The 17,433-nt window shown below is 42.4% G+C and overlaps 1 protein-coding gene across 2 annotated transcripts; it reads left to right on the top strand.

Annotated features, from left to right (window-relative positions):
• Positions 1-440: 440 nt before the first annotated feature.
• Positions 441-15,944, top strand: LOC103185781 (protein FAM167A). 2 transcript variants are annotated; one of them, XM_007904455.2, is made up of 3 exons: positions 441-552; positions 12,073-12,464; positions 13,465-15,944. In XM_007904455.2, the coding sequence occupies exons 2-3, from the start codon at positions 12,102-12,104 to the stop codon at positions 13,726-13,728; spliced, it is 627 nt and encodes a 208-aa protein (XP_007902646.1). In that variant the 5' UTR covers positions 441-552; positions 12,073-12,101; the 3' UTR covers positions 13,729-15,944. The 2 variants fall into 2 exon arrangements, with proteins under 2 accessions (XP_007902646.1, XP_007902645.1); XM_007904454.2 differs by having other exon boundaries at positions 441-698.
• Positions 15,945-17,433: the final 1,489 nt, after the last annotated feature.

The following is a 17,433-nucleotide window of genomic DNA, read 5'->3' as shown; positions in this document are numbered from 1 at the left end:
TATTCATCTAAAAGATACGCAGTCAATACACTTCACAGTAAAATCTTGTGAAGCGCTTTAAGACATCTCTAATATGTGATAAGGCGGTATACAAAATGCAAGGATTTCATTTCAGATGCTGGTGTCAGTGAGGTCATTGTCGGGAGCAGTGTGATTCATCACACTGGTGGGTTGGCCAAACTGTAAAGTTTTTAGAGCAAAAATGACTAAAGGTATGAAGATGTCAATTTAAAATCCGCGAAATTAGCAGTGAGACACAAAGTGCTTTGGAAAGCTCCTTGGCGCTTGGAAAGAGTCTTTCTTGTGGGAAGCCTCACAGGGGTACTCAATCCAGTGCCCTGGTTCAACCAGGCGGCGCTAGGACCCAGGACAAACGGTGCTGTGCTCCTCAGTCTGTGCCAGAAAGGACGAGCTTGGAAGTCTGCACCACAGACAGGGAGCAGAGAGAAGCAATTGACTGCAACATACTTCTGGGGTCTCCTGGCAACAGTCCTGACGCAGAAATCTCTTGTCTGCTCCCAGTGTGAGAGACGACCACAACGATCAGTGAAGGTAGGTGCAGGGGCACAGTCAGCATCACACACACACACACACACACACACAGTCCCTGGGCATTCAGGTGCAGTAACCTGCGACGTGAGCAGTGATCAGTTGCATCTCTTACTACTTCACCAGGACAGCGTTGCAACTAAACCCAGGTAAGGAGGGGTGTGTGAGCTGCCCATGGCATTGCTTTTCACAGGTTTTTGCTTTGTATTTCACTGTGTTGTATAGACCAAACGCCTGCAGTTCAGAATTTGTATCTCCATAAAATAGCAACGAGCACATTTTTTTTTTTTTTTTTTTCTTTTTTTTTGCATTTAAACCCAAGCAGTTCACGTCGGTCATTCAAAGTCAGGTTTTGCTTTCTGTGCAGCTCGTTTCTTTTCTATGCCCCAAAGGGGGATACTCACAAAGGAATCTCCCTCATTCCGTATTCAGCCCCTAATGTTATTGTAATGAAAGGGAATCCATTACTCATCCAGAGTGCAGATCAAATGACTTCTGCAATAACTTTGAATGATCTGCTACTTGCTATTGTAAAATAATGATTTCACTGGAGGAAAAAAAAATGTGCATTGCAATACTCCTGGGCAGCAGGTAACAGCTCCTCACAAGACATGAATTTAATACAAAACTGGACACAGAAAAGAATATGGGAGACATTTTCGAATTAACCCAGAAACATTTATTTTCTTGATTGGTTACATGCAGTTTGAACCAGTGATTTCATCTTCTAAACTTACATTAAAGCCTGGTGTGTTCGAGATGCTTATTTTCTTAGAGTGGGAATGATTATAATGAATAATGTGAAGGGCTATCGTGATGGTTACTGATCACCAATGTAAAAAGTAGGGGGTTGAGACATTCAAGGGGTGATTCTCTGAGGCCAGCTGGTCATGGGATGCTTCAGTTTGTCTCAGAGCCAGAGGGGGTGAAACCAGGAGAATCAGCCAGGGTTCCCATTCCTGATCCAACAACAACGACAACAAGATTCCATTTATAGAGCGCCTTTCACGTCGGGAGGACGTCCCAAGGCGTCCCAATATCCAGTGAGTCCTGCTGTTAAGCGGGGCATGTGTGATCATCAAAGAATGCCAAGATCAGGCTCAGTGTGAGCTTCCTACCACTCCCTCCACTCCATGGTCGCAAAAAGCCTGTTGCCATTCGCTGTTCAGTTTTGCAAATAATGAATGGCCATTCGGTACAGTACTGGAGGACAGTCAGCACTCACTGCACTCTACGCCAATATGGGTTCCTGCCTTCAGCAGAAGAGACAATTACTGGGGAGGAAAACAAAGACATAACCTGGTTTTCCATAATTCCCTTTTATTACATGGGCATAAACCACAGAATTTTCAATCAAACCGTTTGAGATATTTTGCTTCCCCGAGTGGATTGAGATTTGCAAGTACTGTATGTGATAGTATTCCAGTGGGAGGGACACCTGCTAACTCCTATTTACTGTTATCAGTTATTGTCTTTGGTAGAGATTCTGACCGTGTGTAAGGGTGAACAATGCAATACACCATAACAAAATCTGTTATGAAATAATGAATTTTTCACCCCATAAATACAGTCAATAAAAAGTTATGTTATAGTGTTCAGGTCAATTGTCAAAACTGTGCCACTTTTTTGCATTGCACAAATAGTATTCCCAATTGAAATCTATACATTGATGTGCGCATATTGTTGCCATGTTTGCCACCCACAAAATATGTAAGGTCACAAACTACTTTTCAGTATATCCTGCGAAGAGCTTTGAGACATCTCAACAGTGTAAAAAGTGCTATATCAATTACAAGGATTATTATTATAGCAGTAAACTATTGCTTGAAGGTCACAGTAGTTAACAAAAACATTCTGTGGATCATCCTGCAATCTAATGGGTAAAGATTTCTGAATTATAACTCGAAAACAACTGATAGTCTTGAGCTAAATGTATTTAGTGAATTTAGCTGGTATAGTTAAAAGGAAGATAAGAAGTAGAGTGGAGGGAGAGTGAGAGAAATCAGTGAGGAGAAACAGCAGAAGAGTAAGAAACACAAGATAAAAGAAACAGAGATAGAGTTATGAAGAACAAATAAAACCCAGCAAAGAAGAACAATGTTATAAGAGAATACAGAAGGGCCACTCAAAAGAGAGAAGCAATCTGGGGAAACTTAAAAACTTAGAAAAAAGGAGGTTGAAATTCCATCTGGTTCTTTGTTTCAGAGTATGCAGAATTTAGCTAATTCTTCAATCACTTTTAGTTTTGAAGCCAGTTATTGAGAATCACAGAAATTTATATTAAGACTTCATTTTTTTTTAAAAAATGCTAAATTCTGCATGCTCTGAAATGCTAAGAAAATACAATAAAAACAATCCTTGTGTTTGATGTAGCGCTTGCCGGGAGAACGTCGCAAAGCATTTCACCAAATATATTGTAAAGTGCAGTGACAATGTATTTTGTAGGTGAATAGCGCTCTGGGACGCTACCCCGTATGAAGGGCCCTTTGAAAATGCAAGTTGTTGTTGTTGTTGATGAATACAGCAGTTCATTTATGCACAGCAGTGTGCCACAAACAGCCATCAAATTAATAGCCAATTTTATTTAGGGGATTATTATCCAGTACATCAGGAGAAACTTCCTTCTCTTTTCAAAGGAAAGTCTACCATTTTACACTTAAATAGTGAAGATTGGAACAAGGTGGAATTTCTACCTTCCTGTAAACAGCAACTTTCATTTATGTAGTGCCTTTCACGTAAAGGAATGCCTGAAACCCTAGATTAAATCATTGAATGAAAACACAGAAAGGAAAGTATGGAAACTGTTTCATTGTTTCTGTACTGCTTTGGTTGATGTGTTTACACTTTCATATCATGCAGGAAAATACACAGTAAAACGTAAATGGGAAAAGTCTGATCTACAGGAAAGGCTGATCAGGAAATGGGTAGAAAGTAATATGTTTATAGAGCCTTTAATGGCAAAATATCACAAAATGCTTTCTAAATTCCAAGTGAAGTGACTGATTTTGGAGACAAACAGCAGCTTTCGTGCAATATAAAGTCCCCCAAAACCCAATTGATGAATGGACTCAACTGTGCCCCACCCTAGAACTCCCTTGCGCTACCCCTACATCTCACCCCCTTCTCTATCTATCTTCAAAACCTGTCTAACAGCCTACCTTTTCAACTATGTCTCCACTCACTTTCCTCCTCCCTCCCCACTTTTTGATGTCTTTATGAAGCTGTTGAAAACATTATTGTGTGTGGAGGACATTCTCTATAAATGAAAGTCGCTGTTGTTAATCTGGAGTATTGTTGTCCAGGGAACTAGGAGAAGCTCTCTTCTCTTTTCGAATAGTGTCGTGTGATCTTTACTGTCCACCCAAACAGATGGACTTCATCCAAAGGACAGCATCCGTTGACAGTTGCAGTGCTGCCATGGCACACTGAAACTTCAGATAATCACATTTGAGATTTCAACATAAGACCACATACAATTGGAGAATACCCTAGTTGTGGTATGTGGATTTGTGTGGCAGGCTGCCCGAAGACCATGATTAGTGACTATATCTGGTTGGGAAGATAAACAAAGAGCTTCAGAGCATGACACATTGAACGGACAACTGATGTGCCCTCTTCAACAAAGACCAGGCACAGCAGCTTGCCATCAGCCAGATCCAAGACTTCGCCGCATGCCATGCTGCTTTATTCAGGAAACAAAAACAGAAGTCGCTGGGAACACTCAGCAGGACAGGCAGCTTCTATCCCCTGTCCTCTACCCTATTTTCTGCTTTTTCTTCTTGCCCTGCCTCCTCCCTCTCTGTTAGCCCTTAAAAGCCTCTCCCTCCCAATATGCCCCAGTTCTAATGAAGGGTCATAGACCCGAAACATTGACTCACTTTTCTTCCTCCATAAATGCTGCCTGACCTGCTGAGTGTTCCCAGTGACTTCTGTTTTTGTTTCAGATTTCCAGCATCTTCAGTATTTTGCGTTTTGCCTTCATTCATGAGCCCAATTAGCAACCCTGAGAGCTCGGCAGCCCTGGGTCACAGTGCTAGATGTTATGTGGAGTGTGTGCGACCAGACTTGAGCGGGTTATAAAGTGATTAAAATCATCAGATCTAATCCCCCACCCGCACACCTCAATAAGAGGAGATGATGACAAGTAAGAGTTTTGTATGACCTGGGGTATGGTCAGAAGCACAGGACTTTGCCTCACATTCTTAGCTGAATGACATCCAGAAATAAATGTTTAAAGCTGAGTTAAGCCAGTATTCCATGAACCAGCACCGAAATGTTGGGTTCTGTATGGCAGCAGGTTCAAAAGCGCCATCAGCTGGCTCAGCAGCTACAGCAAGCAGTTTTGGATTGGCGGGAGGGCCTTCAGCCTATCTGCCTCCACTCTCTGGAACTCCATCCACAGTCCCTCCGCCTCTCCCCCTCCCTTGCTTCCTTTAAGATCTGTCTCAAGACCCTCCTCTTCGACCGTGCCTTTGGTCACCCTCCTACCTCTCCACCCCCCCTGATCTCAACCACCATCTCGGGTGCAGATCCCTGACTGTCCTGCTCCTTGGGACGTCCTCCTGACATGAAAGGTGCAAAACAAATGTAATTTGTTGTTGTTAGATGCAACCATTTAACTGAATGGGTTCGGGGAAAAAGGGCTCATCTTCAACGGACATCGAATGGGACATCTCCAGCAGTGAAATGTTCCTGATGTGATAATTAACGTGGTGTAAAATTGCAATATGTGATGTGATAATTGTCACAATTTTTACCCCATGCTGACAGATAGGGCGGCACCAAACAAAAATATTTAGTTTGTCCTCAAAGACATTGCTCTACTGCATTCTGGATTCACAGTCATTCGTGATTTACAGAGTAAATGCATCCCCTGGTGGAACACTGAAGAATAATAATAATCCTTGAATTTGATATAGCACTTATCATGACTTTGAGACGTCTCAAAGCACTTCACAGAATGCATACAGATCAGAACATTGCAGGTTTGTTTTCCATTCTATGCTGTGTTACCAGCGTCAGCAGGTACCAGGACTTGGAACTGATCAAGGTTTCTGCTCCTCTTCATCATTAAATGAGTCCTGCAGAAAAATGCATACATTGTCATAGGGTGAGAAGAGAATCACTCATTTGAGATGGGCTCTATGGTCGAAGAGTCTGCCGATGTTCAATGCCTGGACTCACGCATAAAGAATGACCACTTGAACGAGGTCAAATGGATGAGGACAATTATCATTGAGGAATTTTACCCAAACTATGAGTTAACACCTTCAAAGGAGAGGAGAAAATTGAAGGGAAATAAAAGCAGACCATAGTAACAGGTTTGAAAGCTTTGACCAACACCTAAGAGATTCAGCAACAATTGCCAATTCTTGTTGTCCAGAAAACAGGATTAATACAAATCATAATGACATGCCTTGTATCTAAGTAAAACATTTTTTCAGTTGCTGTAGTGAATAAGCACGCTCGACCTGCTTCTATTTAAGGCAGATTGATACCACGTGGTGGCCAAGTAGGTAAATACCTGGTTAGTTACTCAAAGAGATAAGATCCCTGGGCTGCGGAGACACCTGGTGCAATGGAAGAGCCTAGATGTTTTCTGTTTATCAGCTAAGTCACAAAATTTGTCGCAACCAACCAACTAGTGGCCATCCTCTTGGTGGGGGAGGAGGGGTTAGAAGGCTCTCTGGAGCTGGGCTGGCTCCACGGTGACATATTTGGAAACTGAATGCTAGAATCAAGTCAACCCTCCCTGGTGATCTTGTTTGTGTGAGTCCTGAGCCAGGCAGATCTGCAGTACTCCAGGGCACTGCTGATGACAGACCAGGCAGGGATTCTTCCTATTCAACTTATGTTAACCCTGCGAGCCAAAGCTACAATGGATAAGATGATCCTAGCTGGAGAAGCAGTGAGAAAAGTGCCAGCCAATGCTTTCAATGGCAAACTATAGGGTTTTAGCTACTTAAAGTCCTGAGGTACCCCAAATGTTGGGGTCTCCAAGCCTTGCATGTTACTAACTTCAATTAGGTAATCAGGAATGTGTGCCTCCAGCGAGAGAGTGCAAATTTCCCCAATTGTCCAGCACTTTGGGATGTCCTCCTGACATGAAAGGTTAGGTCACAAATGTAATTTGTTGTCGTTGTTTGACATTTCCATGCTTAGATGGCATACATATGTGGAATTTTCAGTGCTGTTTAGATGCTCATAAGCATGGTAATAGGTTACCAAATGTGTTAGACACCCAGCTGACCAAAAAAAAATCAGTCACAAACAATTGGGTTGGAATGAATGGTTCGAACTATATTATATATATATATATAGAGAGAGAGAGAGAGAGAGAGACCAGGTTTGAGCTGACAGGGAATCTGCTTGTAACAGGTTTTGCGATAGTCTCCATGGAGCGCTAATCTTACCCAGAAACCAGCGAGATGCACAATCTTAGGCTTTACACAACAAAGAAGGTGCAATAATAATTATTTCCTCAACAGTACTTACCAAATTTAGGATGATCAATTAGGCAAAGTATTTATTCTGAAAGCACAAGTTTATTTCCCAATCTAGGAAATGTTTAAATTCTTTTCTATGCAATCTGAACTGATATTCTCAACAATGTGGCTGTTTTGTTTGGTCTAGATTTCCTTTTAATATCTGCAGTATTTTCATGTGAGCTGACCTGATCCTAATCTCTAACCAGCATTACAATAGACTTCACGCCTGCCTTTTCCTGTTAATATGTTTTGGAGCCTTACTAAACCTTGGAGTTAACAGAGCTAAACTGTTAATGGAAGATGTCAAAATCCCAGTGATTAAATGTGATGAAAAGCTATGCCTGGAGGAAGGTTTATAGACTACATTGTACAAAAAAATGCATCAGAAAAGGTACTTTAAAGCTTTATGAGAAAACGATTTCACATTTGAAAGGTTCAACGATCTCATTGAGAATACACTTTTATGGAAGATTAACACTGCTGATATTTTGTAAAATACTATAAGGATTCCTGGACATTTAGCCAATGGGGTATAATTTGCGATATTTCTTAATAAGGAATGTGTTATTATCAGACTTCTAAAACATTTCCAAGAATATGACAATTCTTTAAAGCATTTGATGCTTTAGAAATTCAAGAATTATATATTTCCTTATTAAGAAATCCATTAAGAAATACCGCAAAATAGACGCCAGTACATGTTTTACAGAAGAGTTGAAATACCCTGGCCAGGTTATTGAGTCTGGACACTGATGAAAATGTAATTATGCGACAATCAACTTGATGCTCACCAACATCCAGCCTTCTAATCAGCTCTGTTGAGTTGTTAAATTCTAAATCTAGCACTTGTGTCAAATAGCAAACTCTGATCTTTAAGCATCTTGACACGTCTCGACGACGTGATAAGGAGCTATATCAAATGCAAGGATTATTATTATTATTTTGATATTATCTTCGGCTACACTCAGATATACTCCTGCAAGATTATTTTCCTTTCTGATGTTTATTAAGTACTGGATAACTTACTACATGAGGTTTCTATTTCCTGCTTATGAAAGTGCAGTGAGTTTAAAACTACTTAATTGCAGAAAAAGAAGGGATTTTACTGTTAACATATTGATCTCTTCAAAAACCCTTACTGATAATTGTTACTTTACTTCATTTAATTTATCACTTCTGAAATAGGAAATAGTATTCAAGCACAATCCTAGAAGTTACACGTTAGAAGAATACCCATTTAAAATGGTGTTTGTTTCTTCTGGAGCTAACTATCTTATCCCAATTCTCTGCTATCTCTATCCATTTTGTTTTATGTTCTTCATTTTCAAATCAGGATTGTGACTAGCAACGTAAAAGGAGTTTCAGAAGAACTCCCAGAAGGTTGTCAGGGAATGGATTGATTTGCCAGGCATGCCTGTTAAAACGTCAAATGGGGCAATTAAAAAATAATTGGACAAGCGTGTGCGGAGGAAGGATATTAGAAAACTTGAGGAATAGAGCACAAACTGGAATTATGATGGATGGCTTCTTGGAGGAGCAAATACCAATATAAAAAATGGTCCGAATGGTCTCCTGCTGTGTCGTACGTTACTATAGTTTAATCATTATCTAATTCCCTTTTAAATGTTATTGTTTCAGACTTTCAATAGCCACTTATAGCAAAGCATTTAATGTTCTAATAATTCTTTGCATAAAAAATTTCTTCTAGCTTCCCCTTAACAATCCTGATCTTATTCCTTTACTACTGATGCACTAAGCTGTGGAAACAATCTTATATTCTCTATCCTCTTAAAACCTTTCATAAATTTACAATAGAAATTGACATTTATATAGCACCTTTCTCTTTGGGAGGACACCCCAAAATGCTCAATAGCACTGGATTAGCACCCGAGCTGTGGATGGGGAGCTGACGGGGGATGGGAGAGGAAAGATGACTAAAAGCTAGATCTTGAGACGGAGCTTGAATGAGGGTGAGGGAGGGAGCGAGTCTGAAGGACTCTGGGATGGAGTTCCAAGAAGTGGGGGCAGAATGACTGAAAGCCCATCCACTGATGGTGCGGCAGATAGGGTGGGCAACTTGAAGCTGGCCAGTGATCCCCAAGCGAAGGGAGCAGCCAGGTCGGTGTGATTGAAGGAGGCCATAGAGAGAAGGTGGAGCAATACCATGGAGGGATTTGAAGGTGTGAACTAGGAACTTGGATTTGATCCACTGGGGATGGGGAGCCAATGGAGCCAAGCAAGGATGGGGTGATTGGCACACGGAGCCTGGTGTGGGAAAGGACTCATGCTTCAGAAGTTTTTAATCAATTTTGGAACTTTATTTTAGATTCCCTCTTAATCTTCTCCTTTCGAATGAAAATAGATCCAATTATGAGATTTTTGAGTCTTTCCTTATACTATCTATAAAAACCTAGACTACCATTTCTATGCCTCTCACGTCCTTTCAATAATAGGATTGCCAGAGCTTCATGCAGCTCTCCAACAGTAGCGTAAGCAATGTTTTGTACAACTTCTATCAAAGGGGCATATACTATTGTGGAACCCTTGTACCCAGTGATCAGCCACAGTTCGAACATTTCAGCACTTTAACTCTAAACCGCCTAATACAAACCTATTATACAGGATATGTTGTATCATTTTGGTCTGTGCCCACAGGCCAAGTGCACTATTCTTACTAGTTTACAACAACAACAAAATTACATTTATAGAGCTTCTTTCACGTCAGGAGGACGTCCCAAAGCACTGAACAGTCAGGTGTCGGGGCCCAAGCATGGGGGAGGGGTGGGGTAGGGTTGAGGAAAGGCAGAGAGAGGTGGGAGGGAGACGAAAGCAACGGTCAAAGAAAAGGGTCTTGAGACCAGCCTTGAAGGAGGCAAGTGAGGAAGCGAGGCAAAGGGACCGTGGAATGGAGTTCCAGAGTGTGGGGGCAGAGAGGCTGAAAGCCCGGCCACTGATGGTAGGGCGGATCGGCGGGAGACATGGAGCAGACCGGAGCCTGATGAACGGAGGGAACGGGCAGGTTGGTAGGGAGTCAGCAGGTCAGAGAGGACAAGGCCATGGATGGCCTTAAAGGTGAGGACAAGGATCTTGAACTCGATCTTCTGGGGGATGGGGAGCCAGTGAAGTCGGGCGAGGGTGGGAGTGATGGGGTCACGGAGCCTGGTGTGTGGGAGTACACGAGCTGCAGAGTTTTGGATGATCTGCAACTTGTGAAGGCCGATGAGGAGGGAGTTCCCGTAATCGAGCCTTGATTTGACGAATGCGTGGGTGAGGGTTTCGGCAGCCTGAGGGGTGAGGCAGTGGCGGAGTCTGGCAATGTTGCGGAGGTGGTGATAGGCGGTGCTGGTCATGGCACTGATGTGGGGGAGAAAGGACATTTCAGGGTCAAACAAGATACCCAGGTTCCTGACTGGCTTAGTGAGGTTGAGTTTGCAGCTGTGGAGGCTGACGCTGCCAACGCCTGAGGTGCGGAGGCGCTGGTGCACCCAATCAGGAGGGCCTCAGTCTTGCTGACGTTGAGTTGGAGAAAGTTGTCCCTCGTCCAAGACTTGATGTTGAACAGGCAGTCAGTCAGGACGCCAGTAGTCCTGGTGTTAAGGGTGGAGGCAGAGAGATAGAGTTGGGTGTCATCCGCATACATGTGGGAATTTACCCCATGTCTGCGGATGATGTTACCAAGAGGGAGCATGTAGAGTGTGAAGAGGAGGGGACCGAGGACAGAGCCCTGAGGAATGCCGCACGACACGGTGCGGAGGCTGGAGGAGAAGCCGTTTGCCGCGACGAAGTGGAGGCGGTGTGAAAGGTAGGACCTGAACCAGTCAAAGACAGAACCTTGGAGGTTGAGGTGGGAGGAGAGACAGTGGAGGAGGATTGAGTGGTCCAAAGTGTCAAAGGCGGTGGACAGGTTGAGGAAGACGAGGAGGCAGAGGGAGCCCTGGCCACACATGGTCAGGATGTCGTTTGTGACCTTGACCAGAGCAGTTTCTGTGCTGTGGGCAGGACGGAAACCCGATTGGAGGGGTTCATGGAGGTAGTGAGAGAAGAGGAAAGAGCAAAGCAACGGCTCTCTCTTGGATAGGAAGGGGAGATTTGAGATGGGCCGGTAGCTAGATAGCTGTGATGGTTCGAGGGAAGATTTCTTCAAGGTGGGGGTGATAGTGGCTGTTTTGAGGGGGGAAGGAACAGTGCCAGATGACAGGGGAGGTTGATGATGTCGGCGAGTAGTGGGGCAAGGAGGTGGAGCTGGGATTTAAGGAGAGGGATGGGGTCCAGAGAGCAGGTGGTGGGCTTCATGGAGGATATGGTGGTGAAGACAGAGGAGGGGTTGACAGGTTCAACGGTGTGGAAAGAGGGATGGATAGTTGTCGGATGGTAGTTGTGTGGGGGGATGGGGGGGTTAGGGAGAGGGTGGAAGTTGGGAGGGCAGTGACAGTTGAGCGGATTCCCTTGATTTTGGACTCGAGGAAGTCCAGCATTTTCTCGCAGTGAAAGTCAGAGGAAAGTATCTGGGAGGCATGTCGGGGAGGGCGGAGGAGCTGGTTGGTGGTGGAGAACAGGAGCCTGGGGTTGCCCTTCACCTCCAGGATTAACCTGGAATAGAAGGACGATTTGTCCTTTACGGTGGTAAAGTAGAAGCAAAGTTTACCATTACTTTTGAACCATGGTTTTAATCCAATGATTATTATTATTGTTTCATTCTAGTTTCAGTGATGCAGAATGGAATCCATTACCAGTAAGTAAAGTAAAATTAACAATCAAGTTAAAAAAATTATGATTCTTTAGGCTGGAAAATGTTATTTTGTATCAGGCATCTTTCACTCTCTCTTGTCAAACTTTTCACAGTACCACATACCTAATGTCTTATCAAGAACTAACAACAGTGAAAATATTTTATGATGAAACTCCAATTTGTTCCAGTAACATTTCACGATATGAGGACGAGTTTCCGATTGTTTCACTGTCCAGAAATCATTAGAGAACGATTTTCATGAGAGTTTAATAGAAGAGGTTAAAGCAAATCTGATTTCTCTTACAGGTTGCAAGTCACAGTCACAACAATACATTATGGCTGACTGGCTTGGGCCAAAACTTGAGGTTTTCGAAGATCGACGGGATGTTCCAGAGAGTCCGAGCGACGATCATCTACGGAGTCTGAAGGCACTCACCCAGAAACTGAGGCTTGAAACCAGAAGACCTTCCTACGTAGAGTGGAAAGCAAAACTCGAAGGGAAAGATTGGAAAAGCTCAAAGCCATCAGGAGACCAAGAGCTCCCAGACATAAAGAAACCCACTGAGGAGATCAGCAAGTTTAAAAGAACACAAACGCACATCAATGGCAGTTCAGTTATAGATGGCAGCTTGACCTCCGGAAAATTCAGTGGCTTTGAAAATATCGACGAGGCTCTGAACTGGCTCAGGAAAGAACTGGTAAGTTTGAACATGTGCTCTTTTATCTACGACCTTTATGGTTAAAGAGACAGTGCCTTCCTTTCACTGGGCCTCCTAAAGGTCTACACTGAAAGCTATCTAACGCTATATACAAGACTGCTTTCATCACTTCCCCTCACATCATTTTTGTTTCAGTTCACAATGGTTTTAAATTTTACTTCAGTAACCTGTCCACTAACAGACAGATCAGCGAGAAAATCAGTCTATGTGCCGGGGGGCATTGAACTAATATTTTAAAACAATTATGGTTTCAGTCCTTCCTATGTCATACAGCCATTTACGTGGCGACTTATGCTAAACAAAATTCTCATTTACAGCACTCACTCACTTGTAAACGTCAGTTCTTTTAAGCAGCACCACTCACAGCCTAGAAAGACACTCATTCACTGCCACATCCCAGTAACACAATAGCAGCAACTCAGCCAGATGCTATCAGGTTTGAAGCATACTCTGTAATTTAGTGAAACAAAGATTTTAACAGTACATTGATATTTCAATGTGTTACAAATGCCTGAAACCTGACTGCTGAAGTGCAGACTCTTTCAAGTGTCTAGTTGCAGTAATATTAAGCTTATTCTGTTCATGCCTTTTTGAGAAATAACTCCCGTGATTGTAGTTAGCAAAAGAAAGGATTCTATACTTTGTTAGAAAACTAGCTTCAGCTCATTGATTTTTTCTCTCCCACCCTTCTTAAATCGGGGTGTTACGTTTGCAATCTTCTAATCAATGGGAATTGTTCCAGAATCCAGAGAATTTTGGAAGATCAAAGACAAGCCATCCACTATCTCAGTAGCCACCTCTTTTAAAACCCTAGGATGTAGGCCATCAAGTCCAGGAGATTTATCAGTTTCAAGGACCTTCTTCATCCAAACCAATCTTATGAAGTGCAGTCTCCAGTCTGGGCAGTTAGTTGACCACATACAGGATTGGGGTGTTCCAAAATGTTGTTAACCTCCAGATGTTTGTCTCTCTCAAACAGACAGAAATGCGGTTGCAGGACCAGCAGCTGGCAAGACAATTGATGCGCCTTCGCAGCGAGATAAACAAGCTGAAGATAGAGCAGGCCTGCCACTTACACCAGAGGATGCTCAATGATGCCACCTATGAGCTGGAGGAGCGGGATGAACTCTCAGACTTATTCTGTGACTTCCCAGTCACCAATGCCTTCAAGTTGTCTGCGCCGCTCAAACTGATCGGTGTAACAAAAATGAATATCAATTCCAGGAGGTTTTCCTTGTGTTAAAACACCAATAGCATAGTCAAAGTCATAAGAGTGAAAAATGTATTGTTCCATAATGATCACATATGAAAGGTTGTAGTGCCACCCTATGGTCTCTTCATTCGGACACCGTATTCATTTTTAAAAATTGTATTTTAAATTGCCTTTCCCCCTCTTGAGAAACTTACCTGAACATGCAAGAGCTGTGAGTGAGTGTTGGCGTGTTACTGGGAGCAGCACAACCATGCCTGATCTTGGCTTCCACTAACACATATACCATCACAACTTTCAGACTGCACAATAGCAATCATGAGAAACTCCTGGTTGTTTTATCCCTTTCTTTGCTCAGAAGTGCTAAGGGTGTCTGTAGGCTTTCCCGGTGCCTCAGCTGTGATCAACTAACACAGCACAGACCTAGGTTCAAACCATTGAGTCACTGGGGACTCTGATTAATCAATTTTTAAGCCTATTGGCACTTTGGTTTCTCAGTAAGACTGTGAGGCCATCAAATGTTTAGAGAGGAGAGAAATGTGTTGCTTAAAAAGTACCACCAAATAAATTGATTTCAAAATAAACTGGCTAAAAATGTCCAGTACTGTCGGAAAATCTAATTTGGAATTCAGAAATTGCTCAATTACAACTTCGATACACTTCTATCTGTGGTGATTTCCTTTCCCAGCGATTATCAAACTATCTGATGAGGTTAGAACCAGACTTGTGAAACAACAACAACAAAATTACATTTGTGTAGCGACTTTCACATCGGGAGGACGTCCCAAGGCTCTGGAGGAATGGGATGAACTCTCGGACTTATTCTGTGACTTCCCAGTCACCAATGCCTTCAAGTTGTCTGCCCCGCTCAATCTGTTCGGTGCTACGACAGTACTACAACAACAACTACAACAAAAGAACTGGGTAAATTATCCAGGCAGCTTGTGTCCATGTCTAGTAACATCCTGATCTGATTGATCCTCACAATTGAAGTCTCTGTCTAACAAAAAGCAAGTTTTTGTTCAATAATGGACAGATGGTTCTTGATGTATTCAAACTGTTCATTGTAATGGCAGCCTGAATGCAAGGTATGCATTACAAGCTGGTGCCACTACATAGAATAGAGCTTTCGATTAATACTCAAGTTGCAAATAAAACGGACAGGTGAAATGTTTAACAAGAATGCAAGAATGTTAAAGGTTAATGAAGACTAAAAAAAGCCTTGGTAATCGTAGACTGGTTTCGTTCAACTGCTTGAGAGAGATAGAGCCAAGTAATAAAGTGAACTATTAGCTTTTAAAACTGGTAGAGACTATTGTGTTTATGCTAGTAGGTATTAAATACGGAGGTGTTGTCATGCGCTTTGAAAACCAGGAATAGGTTTTCATTAAGTAATTCATTTAATTTCACTACACAAGCGATCCCCATTAAAAGTGATGGACTCCATTTATTTGCTGCACTATCAGGGGAGTACAGTACTGCACACCCTTGAATGTATTTCCTCATGAAGTAAAATTAGAGGGACACAAACAAAACTTGGCTGGAGGCATTTTCCTTTTAAAGTGCTAATCCCATCCACGAGGTTATTACCACAGTGATCTAGTAACCAGAGCATTGACTCTGAACAATGTCCAAACTTGTTAGGCAACTGTATTTCCCACTCTGAAGAAAGATCTTCAATGCATAGAAATATTTGATGTTTTGTTGTGGATTGCCTATATAAAAATGCTAAGAATACTTTGAATGTTGACATGAATGAAGCTACATGCAAAATTAATTGTGCAGGTTTAAAGTAATAGTTGGCAGAATTAACGCAAAACAGGAAAACCTCCAAAAGATACTTGACTGGATCCAGTAGTAGCATCCAATAAGTGACATAACTATAGTACACTAAGCCAAGATACACTGCTGGTAATGTACCAAGGGTGACATGAATGCTGATGTTCATTGGGAACATCTTAGTGCCAGATTGAAAGTTTTTTTGTTTGCAACTGAAAATATATAAAATGCCTGGGGGATGTTGAAACATCTGGACCTTGTGCATTGTACCTGCTTTTAATTCTTTGGGGTTTGGGGCCAAATAAGGAACAACCTGATGTAATGCCCATTCAAGAGTAAGAAAGTTTGTAAATTGGTTGATAAATCTCCAGACTAATTGTCAGTGAGTCCCACCCAGCAAATATAATTTTCCTCAGTTGCAATTGCTTTGTTGTGCCAGGTTCAAAATTAATTAAAAAAAACATTTTGAAGAAAATTTAAATCAATGTTGTCTACATTTATATTGCGCCTTTCACAGCAGGAAGTCTCAAAGCGTTTTACACAGCTAGCTGCGGTGGGGTGAAGATGAATGAAACCTCAGTCAAAGAAGCAATTCAAAAGATAAATAGGTCATCAAATTCCTATGAAGGCAGTAATTTGTATTCAGATCAAAAAGCAAAAATACCAAGTGAATGAAAGTTGAGTAATGTACTCAGAATTTTGACAGCTTCCCATAAAAACACAACAGCTTTACATTTATATAATGCCTTTCACATCGGGAAGATGCCCCAGGGTACTGGATTTACACCTGAGCTCGGGGTGGGAGCCGAGGGGCATGTGGGGAAAAATGGTTTTGTGAGTTTATCCGGTGAAGACCTGAGCTGTACAAATGGAGGAAATTCCCAGGTTTGATCCCTGGTGTATGCTGAGTTAGTGTTAGTACCCTGGGTCAGGGACGGGAAATTCACAGCAGAATTTCACTCCAATATCACCAGCCCTACAAGTGGTATTGAGGTGCGCATATGTCAAATTGAGCTAAAGTCTGGCTGAAGCCCCATATCAGATAGTCTGCTGATATTCACTGTCAAGCTGAGCTACAAAAGGTGACTCCTGAGAGTGCCACACGGAATCTGTGACAAATGCTGATGCAATTTTACGCATAAGGGAACTGGCCAGGCTCTAGAGGCAGAGCAGAGGAGAGCAACAAAGATGGATCTCCAGTGTTAGAGGAATGAGGTATGAACAACAATTGGACAAGTTAGGGCTCTTCAGTCTTGTGAGAAGATGTCTCAGAAAGACTTTATAGAGGTGCACAAAATTTTAAATGAGACTAAAAAAGTAAACCAATATTATTATTATTAAAAACTGCAAGTCTAATTGGGTCAGTGATCTTCCCGTAAAGAAAATCAAACTCACATTAATTAAAACAGGCAAGCTTCATAGAATCATAGATTTATACCGAGCAGAAGGAGGCCATTCGGCCCATTGTGTCCATGCTGGCTCTTTGAAAAGATCTATCAAATCAATCCCACACCCCCGCTCTCTCCCCATAGCCCTACCAACTTGTCCTCCCAAAATAATGATCTACTTCTCTTTTAAAAGTTGTTATTGAATCGGCTTCTACTACCCTTTCAGGCAATGCATTCCAGATCTGAACAATTCACTGTGCAAAGACATTTCTCCTCTCCTCCCCTCTGTTTCTTTCAGCAACTATTTTAAATTGGTGTCTTCGGGTTACCGACCCACCCGCCAGTGGAAATAGTTTCTCCTTTTTCACCCTATCGAATCCCTTCATAATTTTGAAAACTTCCATTAAGTCTCCACTTAACCTCTGCTCCTAGGAGAATAATCCTGGCTCTCTAGCCTCTCCTGATAACTGAAGTTCCTCATTCCTGGTACCATCCTGGTAAATCTCCTTTGCACCCTCCCCAATGCCTTGACATCCTTCCTAAAGTGTGGGGCCCAGAACGGAACACAGTC

The sequence above is a fragment of the Callorhinchus milii genome, unplaced genomic scaffold (genome assembly GCF_018977255.1).
Source record: "Callorhinchus milii isolate IMCB2004 unplaced genomic scaffold, IMCB_Cmil_1.0 Scaffold3, whole genome shotgun sequence".
Lineage (NCBI taxonomy): Eukaryota > Metazoa > Chordata > Chondrichthyes > Chimaeriformes > Callorhinchidae > Callorhinchus > Callorhinchus milii.
This window is presented reverse-complemented; position numbering and strand designations above follow the sequence as displayed.

Bases quoted from the DNA above. Each gene is read 5' to 3' on its own strand.
- LOC103185781 (XM_007904455.2), top strand. From the start codon at position 12,102: ATGGCTGACTGGCTTGGGCCAAAACTTGAGGTTTTCGAAGATCGACGG. The intron at 12,465-13,464 runs GTAAGTTTGAAC...TCTCTCAAACAG, and splicing joins ACTGGCTCAGGAAAGAACTG to ACAGAAATGCGGTTGCAGGA.